Here is a 27045-nt window from a genome sequence, read left to right as displayed (position 1 = left end):
CAAATGCTTACGTGAGAATGGATGGACAATTGTGTTTTTTAAATAAAATTTGATCTAATACCGACGCATTTCCAGTTGGTCCGGTGACAAGTGGCAAGTTTACAACTGATTCCTCCACACCTTGTCACTGCGACGTCCTTTGTGCGCCGCAGTTCCCGACTTCTCTAACCCATTGTCTCTCATCTGTTCACTAAGTTACAGAACATATCAACCACACCCTGCATTACGATTTTTAATGCTTGTTGCGAGTAATTCAGTTACGCAACTACATGCTTTATTCTGTTTCGCACTACATACCAAACAACCAGCCTCCGCATGAACTCTGACTGGTTTTCAATGCTACTAAAAAATAAAATAAAATAAATCTTTCATCTAAAATAAAAGGAAATTTCACTCAAGACAATGAGAAGTTTTAGTCCTTGAAAATTTTGTTTTATTGATTTTTTTTTTATTATTTATTGATTTAATATTGTTACTATAAAAAATGTCATGGTCAAATAAGTTTTGTGAACTGTGATCTAGTGACACTATGGAATGTTGAAGGAAGCCTCAGTACACGATGTTGCATGTGAAGACTCTGTTAGGTGAAGACAGTTTACAATATATAATACAAGAAAACAAAATTTCATCACAGAACCGTCAAGGAAGGAGATCAGACATTAGTCTGCGGGTGTATGAGCTCAGTCATCCCACATATGTGGAGCAGAAGTTAACGTGACAGATTGGTTGAACACAACTCAGAAAAGTCAGGTAGTGCGCCCAGTCTGAAAACCCACTTCCTCCCCATCATCTCTTTTCTCACAGCAACAGGTGTGTGGGAGTAATTCCGTGAATCTCTCGTGATGTCAGGCTTCAGACATCACACTGAAGGTTGAACTTCAGGTACCGTTGTTGACTTCCATCACACAGGCAACACAAGCGGCAGAATCCGTATTGAACGTTTCCACTGTGAAGCCTGCGAGAGAGTTTCCATGCATGTGACATTACATGCTTGTGTTTGAGGTCTTAAACTTCATTTAACCACAAGAGGAAACCTGGACAGCCACGTTTCAACAAGCAGACAGAATATGAGTTTCATGTACACGTAAAAAAAAAACAGCTCTGTACAGTGATGTTCATATACTGTACATGACTTCTACTGGTCGTACAAACAAATATATTAAAATATGGAACAGATAAAGCCTGATGTCACTCAGAAGACTTGGTGGGCTTCTCGAACATTACATCTCTGGACTGATCGCATCCTGGTCAAACAAGGTTGGAGCCTGGAGTCAAGTCTGACCGCTCTGATCTTCAACCAGTCCGCAAAGAGTAGAGATCCTCGCGGGTGTGGGGGGATAGCGGCTGAAACACATCCACAGTGTTGGTAGAGCTCATGTTGAGGAAGCGTCCGGACTTCCTACCTCCTCACTTGCTTCCTTGCTTCCACCTTACGTTGTCTTTCCTCTATTTGAGTCCTCTATCTACTTGTGTCTTCCTTTATTTAGTCTTCCTTTTCAAATTATTTCTTTCTTTAATCCCTAAATGTCCTCATGACTTGACTGAATTTTCTCTCTCTACTCGCCTTCATTTCATTAATATCCTCACTGCATGTGTTCTTTGCTTCCTTTTCTTTATCTTACCATCCTTTAATACTCAGGTCTGTTCCTTGTTTCCTGCTCCTCTTCATCCACTCTTCTTTTCCTTCCACGTCACCCTGTCATCATTTCAATATCTTCCCTTGTTTTTTTTCTTTCATCTCTTATCTTTTTCATCCCTCCCTGCCTTTGACTTCTCAATACATTGTCTGCTTTTGTCCTCTGCCTTTCCCAACTTCTTCTTCCTGTTCGCAATTTCCATTTAATTTCTTCCAAACTCTATTTGTTCAGCCTCACTTCATTCCTTACGTCTTACTGTTCTCTCTTTCTTTTCTTCATTTGTTTCTTCCTTCATTTCCAACCCCTTTTTAAATACCTCGTACTTCGTACTTCCTATACTGAATTCCTCCCTAAGTCTCATCTCTCCACTGCTGGTTGTCATTTTTTTTTAACAGTACCATGTTTTATTTCCCAATAACCTTTAAAGAGAACAACAACAATAAAAAAGATTATTTACCTCGTACACAGGAGTCTGTGAAGGCTGCGCTTTGCCTCCGGAGCGGCTTGACGCTTTATAATAAACATAACAAACGTGTTAGTTTGAGATTAAGTAAGACTGCACTTCTTATTAGTTATGAATAACAAATGATATTGAATGAAAATACATAAACATATGTCCAAATGACGATGAGATCAGCGTCTTACATTTGGAGGCGCGAGGTCCTGAGGTGTTTTTGCTCCTGCCGCATTTGTAGATCATAAACATCACCACCATGGTGAAAAGCACGTCCCCGATGATCACACCGACAAACAGGAGGCCGTCCAGCTCGAAGCAGTCGCTGCAGACTGATGCAGAAAAATGAAGACAATATTTGTGTCTTTCTATGTGGAGTTTCATTGCAAACAAACAACAAAAAACTTCCTCTTGTGCTGTTCAACCCAGGTGACCATGACTCCTTGCTTTTGATAAATATGAGGGAAAAACTGGAGAGCTTTGATTTACTGCTAACAAAGAGAAGTCTGGATTTATTTCCTCTGTGATCAGGTTTGGAGACGTAAAAGGAATGATATTTCTGAAGGGGAACAGGTGAATGATAAGCAACAGGGACCAAGAACTGAGCCATGGGGGACACCATTACTCACTGGGGAGAGTCGGGACCAGAGCTCTCTGAATGTGGTTAACTGATCGGCAGTGATGGGAAATCACTGCCGAGGGAGTGATGGGAAATTATTTTGAAAGCCTCTGTGAGGTGAAGGAAGAATATGAGTCGGCCTTTGTGGTTTTGATCACTGCAAGCTGATGATGTCTGAACTTGGAAGATTTTAAAATTCTGAAGAAGTTAGAACTGTAGGTGGTGGTGTTGTGTATAGATGAACGGAAAACATTCTGATCTTAGTAAGGAGTGGACTGAGGAGGGAAGTTTCTGTGGAGAAGATCAAGTTTGAAGTTTGGAGCTCTTACATTTCAGTATGTAGAAGAATAGTATATACACTGCTTTAGTACGGGGAGTTACTAAAACACGAGCACTTGAGTACTACTATAGATATATATGTATGAGGAGAATAAAGTGATTAGACAAAAAATACATTCCTCAATAAAGAAGAAAAACATGTCAAGAGTGGTTTTTACATACCTCTTCCTTCCACATAGAAATAATACTTGGTTTTCTTGGTTTTCTCAATATTGTCCTCATATTCACAATAGTAGAGACCGCTGGTGGCGTCGTTGTATTTATGTGTATGTGTGGAGGTCTCACTGCCAATGTTCTGTTTCATATAGTACCAGTCCCCCTGCCTTGGACAAGTCATTGTGAATTCCTCTCTCCAGAAGGACACTCCTGGGGTCCCTTAGAAAGACAAAACAATGCTGAAATCATTATTGTTTCACATTCGATCAATAACAGACTTCATGTTTCTTCAAATATGTTTTTCTCTCATCACATGTGGATAGTAGTAACTCTATAATCTATAAATCCTGCTGAATGACATAATTAGTAAAAAAAATAAAATAAACAGAGACAACAGTTTAATAGTTACCGTCCTCTGCATTCACATGGCCGGCGATGATGATGATGATGACGGTGTAGAAGATGATGACCCTGGTTTGCCCTCTCATGTTCCTACTTTTGCTGGAACTGAAGTGTCTCCGAGGATGAATATTGAACGACACGGTGTCTGCTGTGAGGAAGGAAGACTTAATGATTCAGGCTGCCTCGCAGATCCAACACACGCCTGAAGCATCACGCAGGAAGTCACTGCACTCACAGTTAGACCTCAGAACAAAGACACCCGAAACTGAGATGACTATCAGACACAGCACTCACAGGCTCAGAAAAAAAAAAGCCAACATCCAACAACCACATTACAGAAAGTATCATTTCATTTGGCATATTCTACAAATCACAAATCTGCTGGAACTTTACTTCACTTTACTGCTACGATTGCAACAAATACTGGTGCTGTTTCAAGTACTGCATACCTGCTATCACCTTTACTACTAGTAAAACACCTAAATGTGGTGTTTTACTAGTTTTACTACATGTAGTCATAGCAGTACAACTGTCAGTACATATGAAGATGTAACCCTCATCACTGAATACTGACATGTTTTGATCATATTACAACGAAAAGTATTGAATACATTTAGTTGTACTTCAAATCAAATATGTATATACCACATCTTTTACTGCAATACAGTTTCAATAATATTACTACACAAAACAAGTTTTTTTTTTGTAGCTTGATTCAGTCTTTATTATTGGGTTGGGCGAATAATAATGGTTGAACTATTGTTGCAATTAACTGACCAATGATGCAAAAACCACTGAAGTACAACATATTTTATTCCCATGTCTAAAACTGTAATAATTTCTGAAGTTGTAGTTCTACTGCGACATCTACAACCACAACAACCATCTCGCCTCTTGAGCTCAGTCAACGACTCAAGGTCCTGCTTCGCCTCCAAGTGGTGAAAACTAGACATTACATCTTTTTATATATATATATATATATATATATATATATATATATATATATATATATATATATATATATATATATATATATATATATATATATATATATATCATTCAATACATGATTATCACGATATTGATATATGTACATCGTTTTGCATACCATATATCATATATAAATCATATATAATTTACAAGTATTAGTATTACAAAATATGCATATATTTAATATAAATTATTATTTGTTCACAGTTGTTTTAAATGTAACGTATGTCCTATGTGAACTTGACTCATGACATGCTTTTTTCCGATAGATTGCTCATTTTAAAATTGTGTATTGCGTCTGACAACATCTTAACGTACTAACCTTTTCTTTTTTTACGGTCCCACGCATGTAAGGTTGTTTATTAATATTATTGTTGTTGTTGTTGTTGTTGTTGTCACGGGATATTCTCCGGTAATAGTTAAGATTTTAAGCACCATTTTAAGTACTTTAAAATATGTGGTCTCATGTGTGTTTTCACTGTTAAACCCTTGTCATTTTCAGCTGTTTAAGTAGTTTAGCAGTTGTTCTGAACAAGGAAAACACGGTCCTTTAAACTTAATGGCCGTTTCAAGATGTATAAATATTTATGTCGTTCATTCGCGTGTAAAATTGAAGCATACGTTTTTCATTTTTCATTAACTCCTTTCTCTCACATGACGTCGAAGTTGCGCAACAGTTCGACTCCGCATCATAGGAATGTTTGACGCAGTCGAATAACAGGTTCGAGGACCAGAAAGAATTGGGAGAGTTTGGGCTCCAGCGACGTGTGCGAGTGAGAGATTGGGGCAGCAGCAGGGACTGGACGGACTCGTTACTCCGCCTGAAACAGCGGTGGGAGGGTGCTGATCTCATCAAACCCATCCAGGCAGCGGCGAGTCCGGACGCGTCTTATTGGGTCGTAGAGTGAAAGGCGAGGAGCTTTAACTCAACCTCGCGAGTGAGAGGGATCGAGAGAGTTTTGAGACCGCTGTTTCAGAGTGTCGGCTGGTTGAAGCCACGGTTCTTGGCTCGGCTCACCTGGTCGTCTCTCCATGTGCGTAAAGGGGCTCCATCTTGTCACCGTCCTGTTCGGACTCGGACTCCCAGGTGAGAACCTCTTCACTCATCCAAAACCAATCGTTTTAAAGGTTATTTTACCCTTTATTTGGAGTCTAAAACCACGCGGGGTTTATGGGAATCCTTGACCTCTTGCTTGTGACTTCGTAAAGTGAACAGTTCTTGACTGTGCGTCCATGGCGCAACGCTCTGGGGACCTCTAACTTCAGCCTCGTGCGTCACTACTGAGACGATTCCCTGAAACCCCCCTCTCAGAGAGCCGTAAAACTTCATCATATCATCCCGTCCGACATTGTGTGGCCGTTTCTTCCAGCCTCCCTCACTTCCTCTCCATTAATACGCATCCGCGCCCCCGCGATCCAGGATGTCTCCAACTTTTTCAGACGCAAAAACAAAACTTTCCGCCGCAGACTCCGCGTTCTAATCCCACCAATTGGTGTATCGTTGGTAATACGTTCACGTTGTTTAACCTTGAAGTAATCTGCGGCCATCCTACTTAAGTGGATTATATTGATTGGAGTGTCCATCTCGTGCCAAAAGCGCCATGTGCAAGCTGCTTATGTTTACATGGCGCGCACAGATGGAGAAGAGGGGAGACAAAAATACACCCTGGGTCAGATAATCACACACAAGCAGGGAGACGCGTCGGGACCACATCACTGCAAATCTGTCCGGCTGCAATCGTGGCTCCGAACATCTCATTCTGGGCGGATTCATTTACCCAGAACCAGCCCTTGTTTATTCTCCATCTCTGCAATCTGCGGGCAGAAATACACTCCAGACACGCGCCAGTCAATCCCACTTCTGACGTTATCCAGCGTTGTTTGTTGTCCCGAGTTTGATTGAAAACACAAATCCAGCGAGCACATGTGTGGTTTGTGTCGTCCAATCGAAGGAATCGTGCGTTTTCTGCAGATTAACGTTGATGAAATGAATATGTGTGTGTCAGCCAGGGCGCAAGGACTGTTTTAGGTTCTGGGGGAAAAAAAACAAACAAACCAGCAAAAAGCATGTAGACACATTGGGGACATAAGTGCTGCAAATAATTTTCATCATGCATTTTATTGAAAAAAGAAGAAGAGGAAAACAGCATAAAAATGTAGTTTACTGTGAGCAGTCGGTTCAAGTTCAAATTCTCCATCCTCTCTTTCAATGTAATCTTAAACAGTCTGTGAAAACTAGCCCTTATTCAATTCTGGTCTCGACTCATTTTGGAAAATTTAACAGCGTGTTTATCTTCTCTCTTGTTCACCATTTTCCACATCCATATTCCCAAGACACTCACTCAGAGGTCTTAAAGCTCTGAATATAACCAACAAAGTCCCTGCAATATTTTCTTCTAGCAGTCGTAATTTCTCAAACATATCGTGTGTCTAGCCTTCATTGCCCTCATGATTCTTACTCACTTCCATGTATAAGTTCATTTGGTGTGTGTAGCTCCATATTTCTGAGCATCGAATCAGAAGATAATGCTTGTTTTTTTTGGCTTTTTTGCTAGTTCTATGTCAGATATTGTGCTGAAATTGTGTCTGTAACATCCCCAAACTCCCAGTCAACTCTCTGAAATGCCTTCACTTGTAATCGACTGTGATCCGGAGATGAAGCTCCACCTCATAGTCTGCCCACACAAGTTTCTCTACGTAGGTTTGTTCACGGTAGGGTAGCTTTTAAATGCATATCCTCCAATATCTTTTTGATTTCATCAGAGTGTGTCGTTTCAGTGGACTGGCAGTTTTTACTGAGCACTTTTTTGAAAGGGTCATGGTCGAAGATTGGATATGAAAATGTGCTTCTCTGTGTGGGTGTAGACGTAACGTAAATGTGTTACTTAAGATTTCAATGTGAGTTGTTGCAGGATGCCATTTCTCCTCTGAGTCTTGGTTGGGTGACATTGGAAGAATGACGGACTCCAAAATTGCTGCAACCATATTTGTATTCCTAATATCAGAATTCACTTAAAAAAAATCCTAGAAAGTGAAATCAGTAACTGAAGTTAATGTGTATGTTTTTAGAGGCGTTCAAGGGCGGTTCGGAGCTTTTTTAAATCAACTAACCTCTATGATTTACACAGCGGAGGTAATGAACTTTCAGATAACCACACTGCTTTTCAGCAGTGAACAATGCTGAGTATCCATACAAGACAGAGAACAGCACCACTCAAACATGAAAGAAATAAATCCCCCAGTTAGAGGTTGACATGGAAGTCTTACTTTCGTATGCCATCGAATTATTACACAAGCTGAAGTTTGTTTTTTTTCTTTGTGTCATACACTTCTTATGCAGCGGTGACATGTGCCAGCTTGTCCTGACTGACAGGTTTAGCACACGCACGGCTTGGTCGACGGCAACATACCAGGACTTATGCACCGGTTGTTTAGGCTCTGTCTTAATTCTGCCAGGTTTACAGCAAACAAGCAGCTTTTTGGCACCGTTCCGACTTATCTCTGCGACGCAGCATCTGTAATCTGGCAGCAGAGGGGGTCACTTTAACAAAGCTGTGATTCACTGACATGTCGCGAGTGCTGTTGACACACCTTGGAGGAGGTCGGGCCTTTGTGTGGATGGGATTGCCTGAGGGAGTGTGTGCGGGAGACAGTGACACTCTGCTGTGTGAGACAGCGTCACTGTGACACAGGCGGCTTAGGAGCAAATCTGTGAAGTGTTTGAACATGAAGGCACGGCGCTTAATGTTCTGAACAGAGAGGCCCACTCTGCTCTGAGTTTGGACAAGGATTTGGAGTCCTCGTGCGTTTACGCCTCATCTGTATGTAAGCAAGCGCCATCACTGAGAGGCTTTTGTAATCCTGAAGCCACATTTAGAGATGATGGTTTGGATTTCTTCCCAGGTTGCCTGATTGGAAACACACAGCAGCGGGACATAAACTCCTGTGACTGAATGGTCAAGTTTGTTTCCTCCTCAGACTCTGAGATACTTCATCAACAAAAAACAAGTGACTTATACGATGCATTTAGGGACGCTATCAACACCATATTTGTGTGATATAACTGCAGTGCACCCATGTCAGTGAAACCAAGATGGCAGGCATCTATGAGGAGTCTACAGTATGTTGCATCGACAATAAAGTCTCCTAAGGCTTCAGAATTTGACTCAATTTTCTAAGTAGCAGTGACGATAACTAAAGTGGTAGCCATGGTAATAAGCCAAGGGTAAGTTGACATTATACACCGGCTCTGTTGTGACCTAATAATGACATTTTTTCTAAGTAGTTATGTGTTCTCGTTCAGTTTTTACAAGAAGGTCATATCTGGGAACGATACGATAAACAAAATATATTTTCCACCCAAGAAATGTCAATATAAAGGTCAATAGAGGTACAGAAAAATGTGAAAAATTTCTATACGGGTGAATTAAAAAAAGTTTAACAATGAATAAATATGCAGCTGGACTGTTCATGTATTGAAGCAGGAGCATGGCAACATCCACAGTTGGAAGCTTACGAGGGCCGCATGTTCCTCAGGTCTGTAATAAGCTAACGCTAAAGCTAATATGCTGCTGATAGCAAATCTGAGAATCACCTGATGCGCTGATGAGTGAAGTGAAACACTTTGTCCGCTAAATAGTGTTAGCATGAAGTTTGTACCAGTTATTCCATTTCCATTTTCACAAACAAAGCTCCATACGATTCAAGATTGTGTTCAGTAGCGTTTCCTGAAAGGGACCCTAAAGTTCTAATAATTGAATCTCACACACTCTCAAAACATTGTTGTACATAGATAGACCAACAAGGACTACAAAAATGGCCGATGTACAAGTCCCACTATTCTGTTCTGGGTTCAACTAATGGGAGAAAACCGATTCACTAGTTTGTGGCTGCATTTTAGCAACTTGAAAACCATGTGATGCGAAATGATTTGGCGAGCGCTGCGTAGAGAAGTGCTCTTCCTCCCTCAGTCAAGTTCAGAGTTTCATACGTTAAACAGGGGTTAAGTGGTGTTGTATTTACTTCACTGAGGAGCAGGGCTTAATAATCGATTTCTGAAGATTATCTTGAGTTGAGAACTGAATTTGATTCCATGTACATTCAAGTGTGTAAAGCAGTGTTTCTTTCAGCTCTAACACCTGTAACAGGGAAATGCCTAATAGGTCCCTGTTTATAGGAAATCACAGTCAAACTGCACTAAAAATGTTCCAAAAAAACCCCCCAAACAAACATAAGACTGTTTGTTGCTAACACATGCTTTCAGATCGGAGGAAACATCTGTTCACAGCAGTTTTGAAGCAGATTCTTGTGGCGACAAGCCTCAGCGCCGGCACTATTTGTGATTAAAAACTGATCAGGAATTTATAAAGCGCTGTTATGTTTGCATGCAAGCGTCTGTGCCAAGCTGTTGACGTGCCGGGAATGAATAACAATGGTGTTGTCCTAAGCTGATGGGGCTGTGAATACCCGACTCAGCTATTTGAGTGAATGTAAATGGTGAGTGGGTGTGTCAGAGAGAGGACAATGTCAAAGGCGTCAAGGAGCCGCTCACCACGTCATTGAGGTGCAAATGTTCCTCTGTGGGTCTGGCGCCCGCTCCTGCACAGATGTGCTTCCTTGTCAGGAAACTGTAACCATTTCCCCAAATCTCATCACAGGATGAACAGCCATCTTCATTAGCAAAAAGAGGAGTTGTTTTTCTGCGCTCCTCAAACACTCATTGTTTGTCGGAGATGCTGATAAGAGCGGTGATTTGCAATTCTTCTCTGGATGGATTTAACACATGGTTCTCAGCGTGGCTGTTTAAACGTGTTAGAACTGACTCACTCTGCTGTAATGCACATTTCCACAGGCTTCCAATCCTTCGAAGATTCACATGCATTATTGATGAGATTTAAAATACACCAAAATGAAAGTCCTGCTGAGCGAATTACGCAACAACACAATTTGTTTTAGCTGCTCGACTCACATCCAACATGGTTTTCGTGCACATTTAGACTCTCATGTTGAGTAAAAACAAATTAGCATCCATGTACTCTTTCCACTGACATGCCTTGTATCTATTAAGCATGCTTCATGAATTATTTTTATTCATCTGTCAGCAAAATAATTGGATTTTTCTGTGGAATTTCTGTGGAAATGTTCGTTATGGGGCAACATTAAATGAAATGTTGCTGGTGTTCTGGATTATCATCCGCACGCATCTGTACTGAAGTCTTTCCCAATGAAGACTGACTCACTTCTCTGTCTTCTCTGTGAACGCTACTGCCACCTGCTGTCATGTTCTATTTTAACTTTGGCTTTAAATTATATGAATGTTATAATTCTATACTTCAACATTGCATCAATATATATTCAAAACTAAGCTTGTAGTACCTAAGGATCAAGATAACTTAGGTACCTGGTTAAAAATGAGATACGGCACTGTAATAGTATTTTTATGGGTGAATATAGTAAAGTCGATCCAAAGGTGAACATTCTCGCATCACATGGTCCCTGTTTCTAGCGCAGTAGAGTGAATATCAAATTTAGGAGCGCTTCATTTATCACATTGATAGATCTGAATAATTAATATTGCTATGACTTATACGTAAGCGATCTTGAGTCATAACAAAGGAGTGATGCGCTGATGAGGCTTCATGAAACAGTGTCCTAATTCTCACAGCTGAGTAGATGGCGCTCCTGAAAATGATGTCAAGTTTCATTGAAATGGTTGAATATTTTAGAGCAGAGTGCCCTCTAGTGGGCCTTGAAAATGAGGACACTGTTTCATGAAGCCTCATAAGCCTGCGGTTAGCCCTAAGTGGTAAGTGTGATGAGGCTTCATGAAACTTCATATTCAGAGCCCACTTGATGGCACTCTGAGCTCTAGAATCTAGAAATCCCCATGCCATTTTTCAAGCAGGAGTGCCACCGACTGACCTCTGAAAATGAGGACTCTGTTTCATGAAATCCCATCAGACAAGTTTGCAGGTGAACTGCAGCTGTGTGTGAGTGCAGGTGAAGCAAAGACTCTTTTATTGATGCATTGAATATGATTGTTGTGTCTGGGTTGAGCAATTCAGATCGATTCTGACTCTATTCATCCGAAGTTATGTATCTAGTTTCACAGTGCATCTGTCAAGGTGAATCTTCTATAGCGGCCGGGTATGTCCATGCACGCGCAGCTCTGAGGTTGAGACGGATCCATCAGCCACACCGCTCCGTCGGAGTTTGTAATCCAGGCGGGAAGGTGTCGAGTCAGCGGCGGGCTGGGAGTGGAAGCAGTTTGATGGATTAAACTCTTATCCCCACTCAGCTGCCGCACGCTTTCGACCGGACGGAGATCCCTGATGGACTGCAGACCCTGGAGACGGGTCAGGAGACACAGAAGATGAACAGGGAAGGATGCTTCCTATGATGATTCTGAGCCTTACAGTCTCACATCCGCAGTTTCTGAGTCAGAATTGATGTTATGGAAGGTTGAACTGAAACAGGCTGGACTAGATGAGCAACAATATCCATGGTATATCAAGTCTAATGTGAGACTGGGGTTGATTTGGAAGCTGTCAAATCATTTAAGATGATCGGTTAGCAATGTTAAGCTAAGTGTTTTAGATGATAAATCCTTATGTTCCTCTTTTACAGACCTAAAGCTTTAAAGACAAGATGAGTTCTGCACATATTTTTATCTTGTCCTTCAGTGTTTCCGAAACATTTTAAGAGGGTTACCAGTGTGATTTTCTCAGAACTGTTTCACTTTTCAAGGTGTTTGCGGCGGCAGGAGAAAAGCTAGTCGCTCTTTACCTGAGATGTGGTTGAGCCGTTGTCGGTCTTTGGTGTGAGCTGGGATGACGGTGAAGTCACCTATGGATCCTAAAACACTACTTATACCACCATGTTGGAGCGAGGAAAATTGCTATAATACGTCTTACGGAATTTTATGACTGTGTTTCAGTCTAGGTGGGTTGGAAAAAAAGATTTCTGACTGTGCTGGAAGTGCTAAAAACAAATGATTCAGCAACTATGAAGTGCTCGCAGCGAAAAACTGTGACCGAGTTTAGTTGCTTAGCAGCCTTTTGAGAGCAGCTATTTCATCGGCAGATGTAGGAGAGAGAGAGGAAGCTTGATGTTTAGTGTGACAAAATCCTGGATATTTACCAGAGACGCTATAATAATCATGTTTGTATCTGTCAGAGGTTCAAAATACTGTGTTGCCAAGTTACAATCTGCACATGACTGCAGTCCTTTTAGTGTGAGGAGACATCACATCAATGAAAGACTATGCTTTCATCCTCATTTAAAAAGCACTTTTTGTCATTCTTCTGTTGAAACTAACCCTAGCTATCCACTTGTGATGGGTAGATGAAGTTTCATGAAACAGTCACCTGATTTTCAGAGGCCACCAGATGGCACTGTACGCTGTATGTTAGGATTTTAAGTCAATGAAACCTCGGATCATTTCTAAACCTGGAGCTCCTTCTAGTGGCCTGTGAAAAATAGCACACTGTTTCATCAACCTAGCAACACCGTTTCATGATACATCATCTGCCCATCACTACTACAAACTATTCCCATCAGCAAATACCAAAGTGACAAGAGACTTATATTTAACATCTTCCAACTGTTAGAATGTGTTGCGCTGCACTTATTTCAGATGTAAACAAAGATGGCGACCGTGCTCAAAATGTATTCCAGGATCATGTGCCCTCTAAGCCCTATGCAGGTGTCAGCCATCATGTTTGGCTTGGTTGGTTTGCGGATTTGTCACATCAATAATTCATACTTTTTTTTCTATTGCTACCTAATTTCTGCTCACGCTTCAGCCTGGCCAGTGATGGGCTGATGAAGTTTCATGAAACAACGTCCTCATCTCCAGCTGGGGCTGTCATTGAAATGTGTGTTCAAATCCAAAGATTTGACTCTGACTCTGAAAATAAGGCTGGTGTTTCATGAAGCTTCATCAGCCCATCTTTCTTTTGCCCTATTTTGATTTAAGTTTCAGTTCTGTGTTTGTATAGAATGCACATCCATGTTTTGAATAATGAATAACATTGAAGTTAATTCTTCAATGGAGTGTCAATATTCTGATACTGGCATTCTTAAAAGTAGTTAAAATACTTTCTGCTATTAGCGACCATATGAATTGAAGGGCTACTCTGGAGTTTGCTTCAAAATACATTCAGAAATTTCTCCTTATTCACCACCAACTTGGTTTTCTTCTTGGCGCGCGATAATCCCAGTTCCCCATCTTTAATTCTGTCTTGAACACTAATCTTTGTTGGTCATGATGTCAACATGCTTTGTTGGTGATTTGGAAACTTTTTCAATGACATTTTTGGATTTTGAGCTCTTGCAAGCTGAAATGATTTGCTGGGCAACATTTGGCCTTAGTTTGACACATGTGCTTTTGAGTAATGACACTTAATATTTTAATACACGAAGCAATTCCATGGTTTTTGTAATTGTTTTCAACATTGCGTCATCTTCTGGGACTGCAATTACATTTTTTAAAATCATTCAGCCCCAGTGGGGCTTGTGTGTGACTCCAGAATGTCTTTCAGAGAGCACAGTGTCGCACTTGAACTGATGCGTTGGTGCTACGGCTGAACGTAATGGACAATATTTCATATCACAATATCGACACGATACTGTATGGACTATGGGTTTTGTGAAAACCACTTAAACAAAAGGATGTAGAAAGTCGGATGCCTGCCACTGGTTGGCTTTATCTGTCGATCAACTGCTGGAAAGCAGGAAATGACCCTGACCCTGCTCTGAGCTGTACGTTGCAGGGCAAATTTGTTTCTCAACATAGACTTGATAACGATATATATATATATATATATATATATATATATATATATATATATATATATATATATATATATATATATATATATATATATATATATATATATATATATATATATACCAATAAAAATATTGGTATATTACTGAATCAAATGATGGACCTATTCATACATTGAAACAACAAAATATTGTTTATTTTGCATCAGTCACCTTATTATTTAAACTGAAGCTCTTTTTATGTCTTGAAAATATTTGTATAAGAATTTCAATTTTATAAGAATTTCAAGTCCATTCAGAGTAGTGGAAACCCTGGCCATTGTGTAGTGAAAATCATCCCTGAACAAAAGCAAAAACAGATGCTTTTGTTTGCTTTTGTGCAGGGATTCCTCCATGTTGTTGTTGTTATCATCCTAGCTGCCATGTGTCTTGTGCATCAGTGTCATCAGTGGACCAGGATCCCGTGTGTGTGTAAATGCAATATCAACTATATATAGTTGATATTGTGAAATTAATATCTTGCAAACTCCATTGCTACAAGCTGAGTTGCATTTTGGTTTGTTGTCATCCATACTCTCCAAGGGCCTTAATGGTGTGTTGCAGCGAGTGTGAAGATTTATTCATTTGCTTCATATAACAAATTTTCTGGTTTCATCTCTCGAAATTTGTTATGCAATGAGGTTCCCTCCAGCTTTCATTTGCACAGTCAATCAGCCTCAATGCGTGGTTTTCAATTCCGGATTGCTCTGCCCTTTTTTTTTTAACACTTTTTATTTTCACTGCTGCAATTCTTCAATTACACGTGTCCCTTGGTTTATAGGTACAAATTTGCCGTTCAGTTTATGCACATTCTCTGTAGGAATACAAAGCTCTCTCACCCCTTTTACCTATCATTCTCGCTGACTAAGAAAAGTGCTGCCAGTTGAATCGGTTTCTAAATCAATCTATTGAAGTCATTGACTCTCTAAACTGCAACATGCTCTCTCCTTCCTTTACTCCATTATTACTCTTGTGCGACTTGTTCCTCTGCAGCAACCTGTCACCTGAACCTGCTCATGAAAGCCCTGCTCTGTCCCCAAATAACAGCTCACTCTGCTCTGTGTGACCTCTCACAGAGTACAGAAGAGACTCTGTAGAGCCTGCAGCTATTTGTGTGTTGGACAGTGTCCTGAGTGTTTCCTCCGAAGCTGAAGTAACTGAGACTGTGGTTTCCTCGGGTGGAACTGTTGTTTCTCAGACATAATGAAGTGAGGAAAGGCACAAACCGGCCGCCGAGGAAATAATGCAGTGAAACTATTTCCTGGGTTGAGCCAAGCACTTGATTTATTCCGCGGCTCTTCCTCTCTCTTCCAGTGCAGTGAAATGTAAACATCAGGTGTGCAGAGTTTACTGCAAAGAAACCTGATATTAAACAGTCACAGTAAACGCTGCATGATATTTGACATCGCTTCCTGTTTGACAGTTTCTGCCTCAAAAATCCGCTGAACCAGATCGACTGAAAATATGGCATTAAAAACGTCATACAACGGAGCAGATCATTCTGTTTTTAATATTTTCAAAGAGAATTTTTAAAATTCCATGGGGAATGTTTGCAGAGCGGTTGTGACGGGAGGTTCATATGCCTCACTGCTGTGTGAAAGGCATCGGGATTGATGGGAACGAACAATCCCTGCCTTGTTTTATTACCTCTGTGCTCCTGTGTCTCTTCTTAAATCCTTGCTTGTATGAGGAACCTGGCTGAGACGCGCAGAATACTTTTTTTGAACAAGAGACCATGAACGAAAAATGATCATTTGTCTTCAGAGGTGCTTTTATTTTGCTAGCCTTTTGTGCAAATTGAAACAAGCAGTTTAGTCATCTTATAAAAATAAAAATAATGCAGCTAAATGTAATCATAAAAAAATGGCAACTTTAGTAGAAAATGTATTTTTGTGAGGTAAAAAAAATTTGCTCTTGCAGACAGAGACAAAGGAAGCGCAAAACTGAGCTAGATAATCAAATTGGATATAACACTATAATAAAAAGGTAATAGGTTGAAACATTGCGACACATCTCTCCCGAGTTGTAACTTATTGATGGCTGTCCTGTCTTTCGGCCATTATTGATTCTGACTGTTGAGGGTTAGGGTTATGGAGTCAGCCTTGTTTATGCATGAGGGATTAGGCCTTTCAGTTGGATCAAATAGTTCTCCTCCCTGTGGCATTTCCAGACGTTTAAAGGATGGTTGGGGTTGAGACCATGGGTTGACAAGTTCTTGCACTATGCTTGATGTTCTTGGTATATATACTACATTATTTGAAAAGTGTTTGTGTTCGATACCAGAGCGTATAGAGACCAAGACCATAGGTTTTCAGGTCTCGATTTATTTTGATAAAAATGACGACCATTCATATGAAATAGATGGACGTGTCTATATAACTTAGATTTACCCTGTATTGGCAGGTACCTTGCGATCCCAATCCCAGAGTGGTAATACAGTGCATATAGTTATTGTGATACTGTAAGTTCAACAATATTTAATATAAATATAAATAAATATCGCAAATTTGTTAACCAGAGAGGAAAAAAATCAGATAATGCAGTACAATATTATGTGTACGAAAACAAGTTTGTAACAAAAACACTGTCCAGTTACAACAGCTCCCTTAGTCAAAAAATACAGAAAGTAAAGTAAAAGTAAAGAAAGAAAAATGTTATCAGTATATAACACATGTCACAAATGCAGCAGCATTTATTTACGTATTAAATATCAATATAGCTGACTTCAATATCAAGACAATGTCACACAGTCAAGTATTGCGATATTTTAGCCTATCGATATTTTCCAACTTTCCATATTATGCTCAGTCTTGGGCATGGTATGCTCTCATCTCGTACAAGGTCTTGTCTATGAAAACAGGTAACCGAAGGTATGGTATATCTATGGTAGTGATGGGCTGCTGAGGCTTCATGAAACAGCGTCCTCATTTTAAGAGCACTGGTGCTGCCACTGTTGGTTAAAATCTATAGGTTTTAGAGCAGACAGTGCCATCTAGTGGCCTCTGAAAATGAGGACACTGTTTCGTGAAGCTTCATCAGCCTATCACGACTATGAGGGTCACATGAGGTACTGTATATAGTATATATACAACAAAGTCGAGTGTTTGCTCCTGACTAGTGCCTGCAGAAAACCTGACATTGACAAGTATTTATTTATTGAATACATAATTGTAAATATAATAAAATAATAATGATAAAGCTTTATTTATGTGTCACTTATTAAAACGCTGTTCTCAAAGTCCTTTAGGAATGTTCGCACCAGCTCCACCACAAAGGTGCTATACCCTCAGTGAGCTAGAAGTAAGGATAACTATATAAATGCAAGCCTGTAGAAGTGAGTTTTTAAGTAGAGATTTAGAGCTGACGGTGCACGTTGTGTTTCAGATCTCCTGTGGCTTTAACTTATAATCTTATAATCTTAGATAAAAGCTTTTGGACATTCCATCACTTTTGCGATTGGTGTAGAAGTGACCACTTACGGAGGGGCGTATCTTGCGTCGCACCCTGCGAAGCAGGGAAATGTCCCACCACTGCCCATACTGGACGAAGAAAAAAATAGGACTGAATGAATGAATAAATGTCGGTGTAAATGTTAATGTGTTTGTCTGTGGCAACAATTGTGATTTTACCTTGAGAAAAGTTTCTTGCACTTGAGTGCAAATGGAAAAAAATGAAAATTTGTAGAGGAGATTAGAGATTCAACTCATTTGTAAGAGACACTCAGACTCTTAGGGGTTTGTTGTTCTCTGAAAGAAATGTAATTTATCACAATATTCTTGGATTTTTATGATGAAAATGAGCATTGTAACTGAATGAAACAAAAATGTTGATTTATTGTTCCTTTTGAGGAAGCTGTACGTGAGTCATAAGCCTCCCTTAACAAACTTTCCGACTCCAGCAGGTTTTGAAAGCCAGCCTGCATTACATTACTTTCATGTCGGAACCAGAAGAGTTTCAGTTCAACAGCCTTGAGTAAATACTTTCTTAGAGAAAACTGCAATCACCTTTGAATGTGAATGTAAAGCACTTAAAGCTCTGCCAACAGTCTTTGACAGCAGATGAAATACTATATGTGCGGGTCAAATGCGACTTAATATTTTCTGAAGCTTTCAAACACTGCTGGGAAAGTGCCAAGTCAAGCAACCCTCCAGTAGGTTTGATCATTCACCGCCTGGTGAAAGTACTACTGTATATTCCCTGGCATCGGACGAGGCGGCGCACCAGCTCAGCTCTCTTGACAGCAGTCGGACTAAAGTGCGTTGAGAGTTCGCAAAGTTCCTTCCGCTGTGACCATTCACATCTTGGCAGCCTTCTGTGGTAATGATGATGTAGGGTTTGCTGTATGTGGAACATCGGAGAGGGCATTCTTCATCCTGGCTGGGGTCTGGCCGACATAGCTTGGTGTTAATACAGTGTGAAAGTGCTCTCTGTCTGTGGGAGCTGGGTGTGGTCGGCCAGGATGTGGAGACCTAAACACTTGAGAGACTTGACTGGACGCAGCGATACGCTGAGGAAAACAAACTAACAGGGTTATCTGAGCTGCTAACACAGATGAAGCCAACCATCATCATCATCATCATCATCATCGATGCCACTCCTTCAGCCCCTCCCTTATCCCTCCCTTATCCTGTCTCGAGCAGGAATGACTATGTAATGACACCGATCCTCTGCAGCTATTAGCGCAGGCTAATGACTGACTAAACTGTGATTGTGTACTTCGGGCTACAGGGAAACATTAGCGGAGTAATTGCAGTACTACATACATAACTCTAACAAGGCCGCCGTTCCGCTAATTCATCTCCTCCCTCATGAAGCGTAATTCTGAATCCGCTGAGCCAGAGTAAAGGGATGGCACAGTGGAGGGGTTGTTGTGCGAGGCAGATCAGACACGCGCTTTTCAGTTCATGTTCAGATCGGTGGCAGGAAATTTGGAAATTACAGCCTGTAGCAGTTGCTCTGTACGGGAGCGATGATGAACCATTAAATTGAGCGTGTACTGAACTGAATGATGAATTAATTGCTTAAAAGCATACCAGGCAAGCCAAGCAACACATGGGAAGCTAAATAAAAGGCCATTTTTTTAAGCGGTGAATAAAATATACTCAACATTAGATGCCATTTTAGCTCTCTGCACCTTCCACGCTGACATGAACGACCAAATCCACAGGAATCTGCTTCAACCGGTTATAAAAGAAGGAGCTACATCATTTTTTTTTTTTTACTAAATCTGTGGCCCTCTTTGTGAGGTAATATTTAATCCTTGCTAGTCAGACAGGCCAGCCTCACAAACATACACGCTTAAAGGAAAGTTGCATTCAGCAGCTGCCTATCAGAGCAGGGCTGAGATGCCAAATAAAAATGTCTCTTTCTGGAACTATCTGAAGAGAACAATGCAGTGATGCTTTAATTCAAAAGTTCCATGGTCAAACTGAGCATAAATAATGCTCCACAGTTTTGTTTGTGTTCCGATCATTTCAAGTTCCAAGTTTCAATGCGTTTTATTATTTGGATGTGTCGAGATCACTGTTGTAAATGGCTATTTATATTTACTTTCACACTATCGCAGTATTTAGTATCAATGTTTCCTTTCAATCTAACTTTAATGAGTAAACAATAATGTAACATGACAAATCTCAAAAACATGACAAATCTCAAACTGTTGTTGTCTTTTTGATGGCAGACAACAACCACAGTTTGAGAGTATGTGCTATAGACGCTTATATCCACTCACTCCATCTCTATCTCCCCATCTATCTTGTGATGAGGCTTCATGAAACAACGTCCTCATAAACAGTGATGTGAGGTTTCAGGTCCAGCAGAAAGCGCCATCTAGTGGGCTCTGATAATGAGGAGACTATGTCATGAATTCACATAAGCACGTGACCACAGGACTCTATCAATGAATCTTGAACAAACATCTGAAGAGGCAACAACATCAGACTAACTGACGCACAGAAATAATATTTGGGATATTTAATGTGATGTATTTTGGTCAAACAATGGTTCAGTATGTTTGACTGGCTTTGAGGAAACGGTTTGTTGTTGATATGAGGTTCAGTGTTAAGCAAAATAGGAATATATTGAGTTTATTCTGCAGCTACTTTCTCATGCTAAAATGCTACCTTTGTTACCAGAAGGTGTGTTATCGGTTCAAAGCTAAAAATATCGGTGCTCAGAGACACCACAACTCTTACATCTGCAGGAAGGCAGTCTGCTGCATGCTTGACTTTAATAAGGCTCGACAACTCTCCTGGTATTAAGGTGTATAGAGCGCACTATAAATAGCTCCGGTGATTTAGACTGCATAAAAAGACGCCGCAGACACACTTCCGACAAATAAGGTCAGATTGTCGCCGGTTAGCGCAATAAAAAGGAGGGAGTCCTTATTAACGGTTGTCTGGAAATCAGAGTTGTGAAGAAGCACCACCCCTCTTTGTGTCTGCGGAAGCGTGCGTAGATCCATCCATCACTGCGTGAGAGAGCCAAATTGTTGCCAATAACCCATTCCGTTCGTCGACCGCGTTCGTTCTCGGGCTCATAGGTCGACCACACTCTGTAAAGATTGATAGAGTCCACGGCCATATAACATCTCTGCTACCGAGAAAGTGCCCATTACTCATTAAAATGCCTCAGATTTTGGTCTGCTTATCTAAAATCAATAATGCAATGACAAAGCCAGTTGAAGGGAGGTCAGCGTTCCGTGTACCGCATATGCCGGAAAATATAAAATAAATATTTGATATGTTACAAGTTGGCAAATTCTCCGGCTGCAGCTCTGCGTAGGACGTGTCACCGGGTTCACTGAGCAGAGGAAAAATGTGAGGGTGAACTCTCCTGCTTCTTCATCAGCCTCTTTATATAGATGTATCGATTTTTCGCTACATGTCCCGGATTTCTGTTCTGAACTGTTGCAGGCATGCTGCAGGTCGGCGGCATACGAGTCTACACGCCTGGGGAGGTCGAGGCGGTCAACGGGACTGATGTTCGTCTGAAGTGCACCTTTCACAGCTCCTCCGCCGTCAACCCAAATTCCCTCATGATCTCATGGAGCTTCAGACCTCTCAAACCCGGCAGGGAAGAGTCGGTGAGTGCACGCACAGCCTGCAGTCAGACAAGCCTGTGAGTCATCTGACTCCTGAGACTCGTGTGTATCTCGTCGTGTGTGCATGTGTGGAAATACATATCAGCGCATCATCTGTCTTGAGAGTCTACTTCCTCCACACCTTGACTCATAATTCTGTGACAATTCATGTCGCCCAATTCAGGTGTTCTATTACCAGCAGCGCCCATATCCGCCTGTGGAAGGAATTTTCAGAAGAAGTGCCACATGGGCTGGCGACATCATGGGGCGAGACGCCTCCATCATATTGCGGCAGGTCAAGTTCACATATAACGGCACCTACATCTGCCAGGTGAAGAATCCTCCAGATGTCCACGGATCCCTCGGCGAGATTAAACTCCGAGTCGTCACCACAGGTCAGCAAATAAAATATTCAAGCTACACCAGTTAAATCGCTCAGAAAGAAGATTAAGGTCCGAGAATCTGTTGTGCTTCCATTATCAAAGACAGCTCACTCTGGAGCAGGGAGACTGAAATATGCTCTTTTTCTTTTGAGGTCCAGTTTTTTTTTTATTTTTGCATTCTAATCACTTCTTTCTCTGTTTTATATATTTGGAATCTTGCATGAGAGGGTTTGCAGTGGACGGAGAGTCTGAAGTTGCTGCCTTAGTCTTACTCTATACGCAGGCTTTTGTCTAGGATTTTGAATCACAGCGTCCAAAGCCCCCGTCCCCAGCCCATAACCCTGCACCCAGCCCGTTCCCCTTCTGTCACGCCACATTGTTTTCTTACAGAAGTACTTGCTTTGCAAAAATAAAAATAAAAATGAAACATTTATTTGTATAAAAAAGCTTGGGCTTGATGAAATAAATAGTACGTGACTTTTGATCCCTGTCAAGATATTTTGCCCCCATTCAACAAGTGCTGTGTGTGAGCTGCTCTTTGGAGCGGTGCAGTTTGCTGCACGGCCCTGGGAGCGGGGGAGCGGAAAAACGCCATAATACTCCTATGATTAAAAAACTGTGAGTTAGATTTGTGAACAATTGTTTGAGATTCGCCACTAGCATACCGGCTTACGAGATGTGGATAACCGCAAAATTTTGCCAGTAAACAATTTCGCCAAGTTACAGCTGCAAAAGGGCTGAGACTTTCTATCATATTTAGTGATATTAGGGGGCGGAAAAGCAATTTTCAAGGAACTCAGTATGATGGCAAGTAGGCATTATGTAGGCACTTATGACTTATGAGAAAACTGAGGGCACATCTGCAGGACGCCTAGGTGAGGAAAAGCCTGTTACACGTCACAGTGAAGTTCAGTGCATCCCAGTTGTAACATTGGGAAATGGAGATAATGATGTCCACAGACGTTATTCTCACGTGTGCTGGTCTGGATATAAGCAACGTCATGATAAATACCTGCTCCATTTGATACATTTGTAGGATGAAGAGGAAACTCAAAGTCATTTGTCCCTTCCATTGATTCAAAGCTTCTACTTCTCTGTCGTCACTACAAACTCTGACTTCAGTCTGATGTTAAGCTTTGCCTGCTGCTGCACATTTGCTACTAGCATTTTTGCCAAAAGTTGCAGCTTCTCCTCCTTTTCTCTGATCCCTCTTTCCGCCACGCTAGTCTACATGTTTGTTTTTCCTAACTTGGTCTCCTCAAATTGTGACTTACTGTCTTGTCAAAAGCAGTCATGGATCTGAGAGAGAGAGAGTTGTAGGAGTCAGTCTCTTACTCGAATAATAATCCAATTACAAAATTCAAAACTTAAAAATGAAGCAACAATGTCGGTGCTGTGATGTTTGGGGGGGGATAAAATTGTAATGTATCATCCGTCCATTTGAGGCTCTGAGTGAGGAGCAGTTTATAAATGTGTCGGTGGGAGACAGTGAGACTGATACGAAGGAAAGTGACGTTAAGTTGTAAAGTGGCACTGAATAGAGTCAGTCTAGCCGCCTGTCCTCAACAAACCTCATCATGTCGGCAGTAGCTTTGCTTAACATCTGCCAGCGAGTATCAGTGAGGAATTTAAACAAGCAGTCTTAAAGCTGACTGGGTGCACGTTTCTATTCGCAGCCTCTTTCTCCGAGATCCTCAAGCTGGCTCTGATCATCGCCGGGGGAATCACCGCAGCCATGGTTCTGCTGATCATCATCGTGTCGTGCAGAAGGTGCAAGAGGAAGAGACAGAGGAGGGAAGGGGATGAGGAGGTCCCTCGAAAGGAGAGAAAAGACCCAACTGCGTGGTAAGAACAAGAGCTGCCGCGTGGGAGCCACAGATGAGGGGAGCCTTCCTCTCTCACTCTCCTTCTGACTTTTGGGAAGTGGGGCATGTGGTGCAGCTTCTTGGCTCCTGGGACTCTTTTTCCTTTTGTCTTTATTCTGTTTTTGTATCCCAGACCAGATGACTGAGGGCAGCTAAACAGCATTAGAAAGTGCCTTTCTGCAGGAAACTTTGATATAACCAATAGCAGGACAGATTTTTGAAATGTCACAAAGTGCCTTTTTTTTTGTTTGTGTTGAATCAATGGGCTTCCAAAAACATTTCCTGTTTAGAGTGAATGTTTCTGTGATGTGGATGTGGAACAATGCTTTATTCCTGCTGTGTACTTCCCTGCTAATATATTCTAAACACGCCAATGTAGCAAAGAATAGAACACGATTAACAATGAAGGAGTTCTAAAGCTTTATGTTCTTTTTTTTTCACTTTTCCCCTGAACTGAAGGATGTATGGTTGCGGTTTGTACTTGTATGATGTTTCACTACTGAGGTCTGTTCACTGTACTTCACTGCCAACTGTGGTGCAACTTACTGTAACGTTGTTGAGGTGCTTTTTTCAGATGTGCTGGCTGAAAACAGACAATAAAACCCTAAAGTTTGTTTTAATGCTCATCATATTAGATGTCACAATAGAAACACACAACTATAAAATTGACCTTCTGGCATTCCTGGATATCACTTCATCTGAGGGTCTTTTGATGACTTACGCAGTGTCTGTTTTCAGCTATGAAAATGTGTTCTTTATTTGCTTCGGGACTCTTCTCTCCTGGGTTTTCAGATCTGTCTGCGTGCAGACAAAAACTTCAAAAAGGCTCTCAGAGATGAGGCCGATGCATTTAAAGCCGACTTCAAACTTTTGAAATCTGGCAGAAGGAAGGAAACCATTTACCAAATCTGATGCAGACCCATAAACACTCTTGGTCCTCCCTCAGAAGTTCTTGTCCTTAACCCTTTGTCCCTGCTGCTCCTCTTTGTTCTGGGCCTATTGTGTGTGTGTGTATGTATATAAATGATTCATAAATGTGCCATGCTTGAACGCATCTCCCGTCATGTGTGTTGATGTGACTCATCTCCGCGCCCTGGTGTGTGTCTCTCCCTGTCCTCTCCATGTGTGTTTACATCTCAGCCACCCGTCCAGAGCCGTCCACCTATACATGTCAGACACGTCAATAGAGATTGACAGTTCGGACGGCATGATCTCAGACCCCAGTACCAAAGACTCCAGCTCTTCCGAGGAAGAAGAACCGAGCTCAGACGACGACGACGGCGGCGACGACTCCGATTGAGGCCCAGACAAAATCAAAAAGAGGAAAGAAAAGCTATTGTGTGTAGCCAGAGATCTCCCGGGGGAGATGCCCAGATGGCATCCGAACATTAGCTTCTACAGCTCTGCCGACTGCAGAAGAGATGAAACGCGAGCTGTTGCAAGCACATTGTTCATGAGGGAGTGGGGGGGGAGTTCTTTCGCAGAGTTTCTGTGTCAGAAAAAGAGAACTGTGAGCCTTTTGATGAAGATTTTAAAACATGAGCAAAAATAACTGCGCGGAGAGTCGAGCTTAGACGGAAGGTTTATGAAGTGAGGTGAGCTCGGGCCGAGGTTGTCAGGAGCCCAGCTCCACAATTAACAGTGTTACAAGAGAGATATACTTCCGGGTCATGGTTTCATGGTCAGCTTCGTCTGATGCCAAAAGGGACTTGAACAGAGGTGAATAAAGATGTTCATATTTAATAACGGTCGGTACTAAAATCACACTCAATAAAAATCACATCCACGTCATGATTTAATGCTGCGCCCGGAGCAGGAACATAAATCCGGTCGACTTGTTGATACAGCGCCATCTTTAATAATGAAGGTCTTGCTCTTCACCGCTCGCTCGCCACTTGTTAAAAGCAATTCAGTCTTCCGTCGGAGGGGTTGAGGGCTCTCAGTCACGCCTGATGACCGGAGAAGTTTTGCTGCTGTCACTGACTTTGAAGGCCGAGTGCGCCTGTCCTGAATGTGGTGTGGGAGGAAGCAGTCTGATCTGAAAACCCATGAACATGAAAATGTCTCTCTACCAGTGAACAAATCTTTCGCTAACAAATCCACTGTTGCTTGTTGAGTGACGGAATGTTGTTCTTGTGATGTGATACGGAGGGATTTATAAACGTGTATAGTTTTTAATGCCAGCAGTATTTCAGTATGTTCCTTCCTTCCGTTTTTTTTTAAATCATAGAGCTTCTTTATTAAAACGATTTTCTAATAAAGAGTGGTTTCAAAAATGGACATTATTGAGTTTTGTTTTGAAAAAATATCACTTTATTAAAAAAAAAAGTCAATCAATCAACTCCATATTAGAAATCATACGATACTGGAAGCAGAAGAAGAGCACTTACTGAAGTCAAACTTGGGGCACTGCAGAAAAGTGTCCCTCCACATCGCTTTAGGTACTACGAGGTGTGGTGCAGTGCCCCAACGCCCCCTAGTGGCCACTGAGTATAGAGTTCCACCAGGATCCCAGACAGTTTTAAAGGATTCGTCTTTCATTTGAAAGGCTGCTGCCACTGCAGCACATGGCACAGAATCCAGTCACTAAACATGGCAAGGATCCAATATCACTGCTTCATTCTGCGTTTGATATCTTTTGTTAGCAAAAAAAAAAGTTGATTTGGTTACATGCTGTGTTTGATAAAATAATTGGTTATGTTAAATGCTTTTCTTATGATTAATGTGTGGAGAATTACTTCATCGGGAAACTCAAAATAAAATGGTAGTATGCATCACTATCTTATTTCGCTCTAAGTCAAAGTCCAAGAGCCATCAGAATAAGCAAGACTGGGGCAGGCAGTGAACTACCAGGAGGACCCCACCATTCTGTGCACAAGGCCCCACCGATTGTTGACCTCGACCCGACACCTGGTTGACTCGTGAATAAAACTACTGAGGTCAGCGACGGTGTCAACATTTTTCCATTGTCACATGAGAAAAGTTGCACCGTATCACTTGGAAGAAGCCACTCCTGTTTTTTTTTTCTATTTTCTGCCAGCAAAAAAGTGCCCTAGCAAATGAGACTCCATGAATGAGAGTACACTGAATGTCAAAATGCAGCTACATATATATTTAGTTGTGCGACTTTAACAAGTTAATTACGATTCATTACAAAAATATTTAATTTAATTTAATTTAATTTAACCCTTTGTTCTCCAGACAACAGAGAACCTTTGTAAGTGCAGGAGTTCCTGGTCCACTGATCACACTGATGCACCAGACACGTGGCAGCTAGGATGAGAACAACAA

The 27045-nt window shown here is 41.3% G+C and overlaps 1 protein-coding gene across 1 annotated transcript; it reads left to right on the top strand.

Annotated features, from left to right (window-relative positions):
- The first annotated feature begins 5348 nt into the window (after positions 1-5348).
- On the top strand, positions 5349-26013 carry LOC128763898 (myelin protein zero-like protein 2). The gene is made up of 5 exons (XM_053873163.1): positions 5349-5684; positions 21340-21509; positions 21691-21901; positions 23566-23734; positions 24895-26013. Exons 1-5 carry the CDS (start codon positions 5630-5632, stop codon positions 25052-25054), a joined length of 765 nt encoding a protein of 254 aa, XP_053729138.1. The 5' UTR covers positions 5349-5629; the 3' UTR covers positions 25055-26013.
- Positions 26014-27045: the final 1032 nt, after the last annotated feature.

This window comes from Synchiropus splendidus, chromosome 8 (assembly GCF_027744825.2).
Source record: "Synchiropus splendidus isolate RoL2022-P1 chromosome 8, RoL_Sspl_1.0, whole genome shotgun sequence".
Lineage (NCBI taxonomy): Eukaryota > Metazoa > Chordata > Actinopteri > Syngnathiformes > Callionymidae > Synchiropus > Synchiropus splendidus.
Note: the sequence above shows the minus strand (reverse complement) of the source record. Positions and strands in the feature narration are given on the sequence as shown.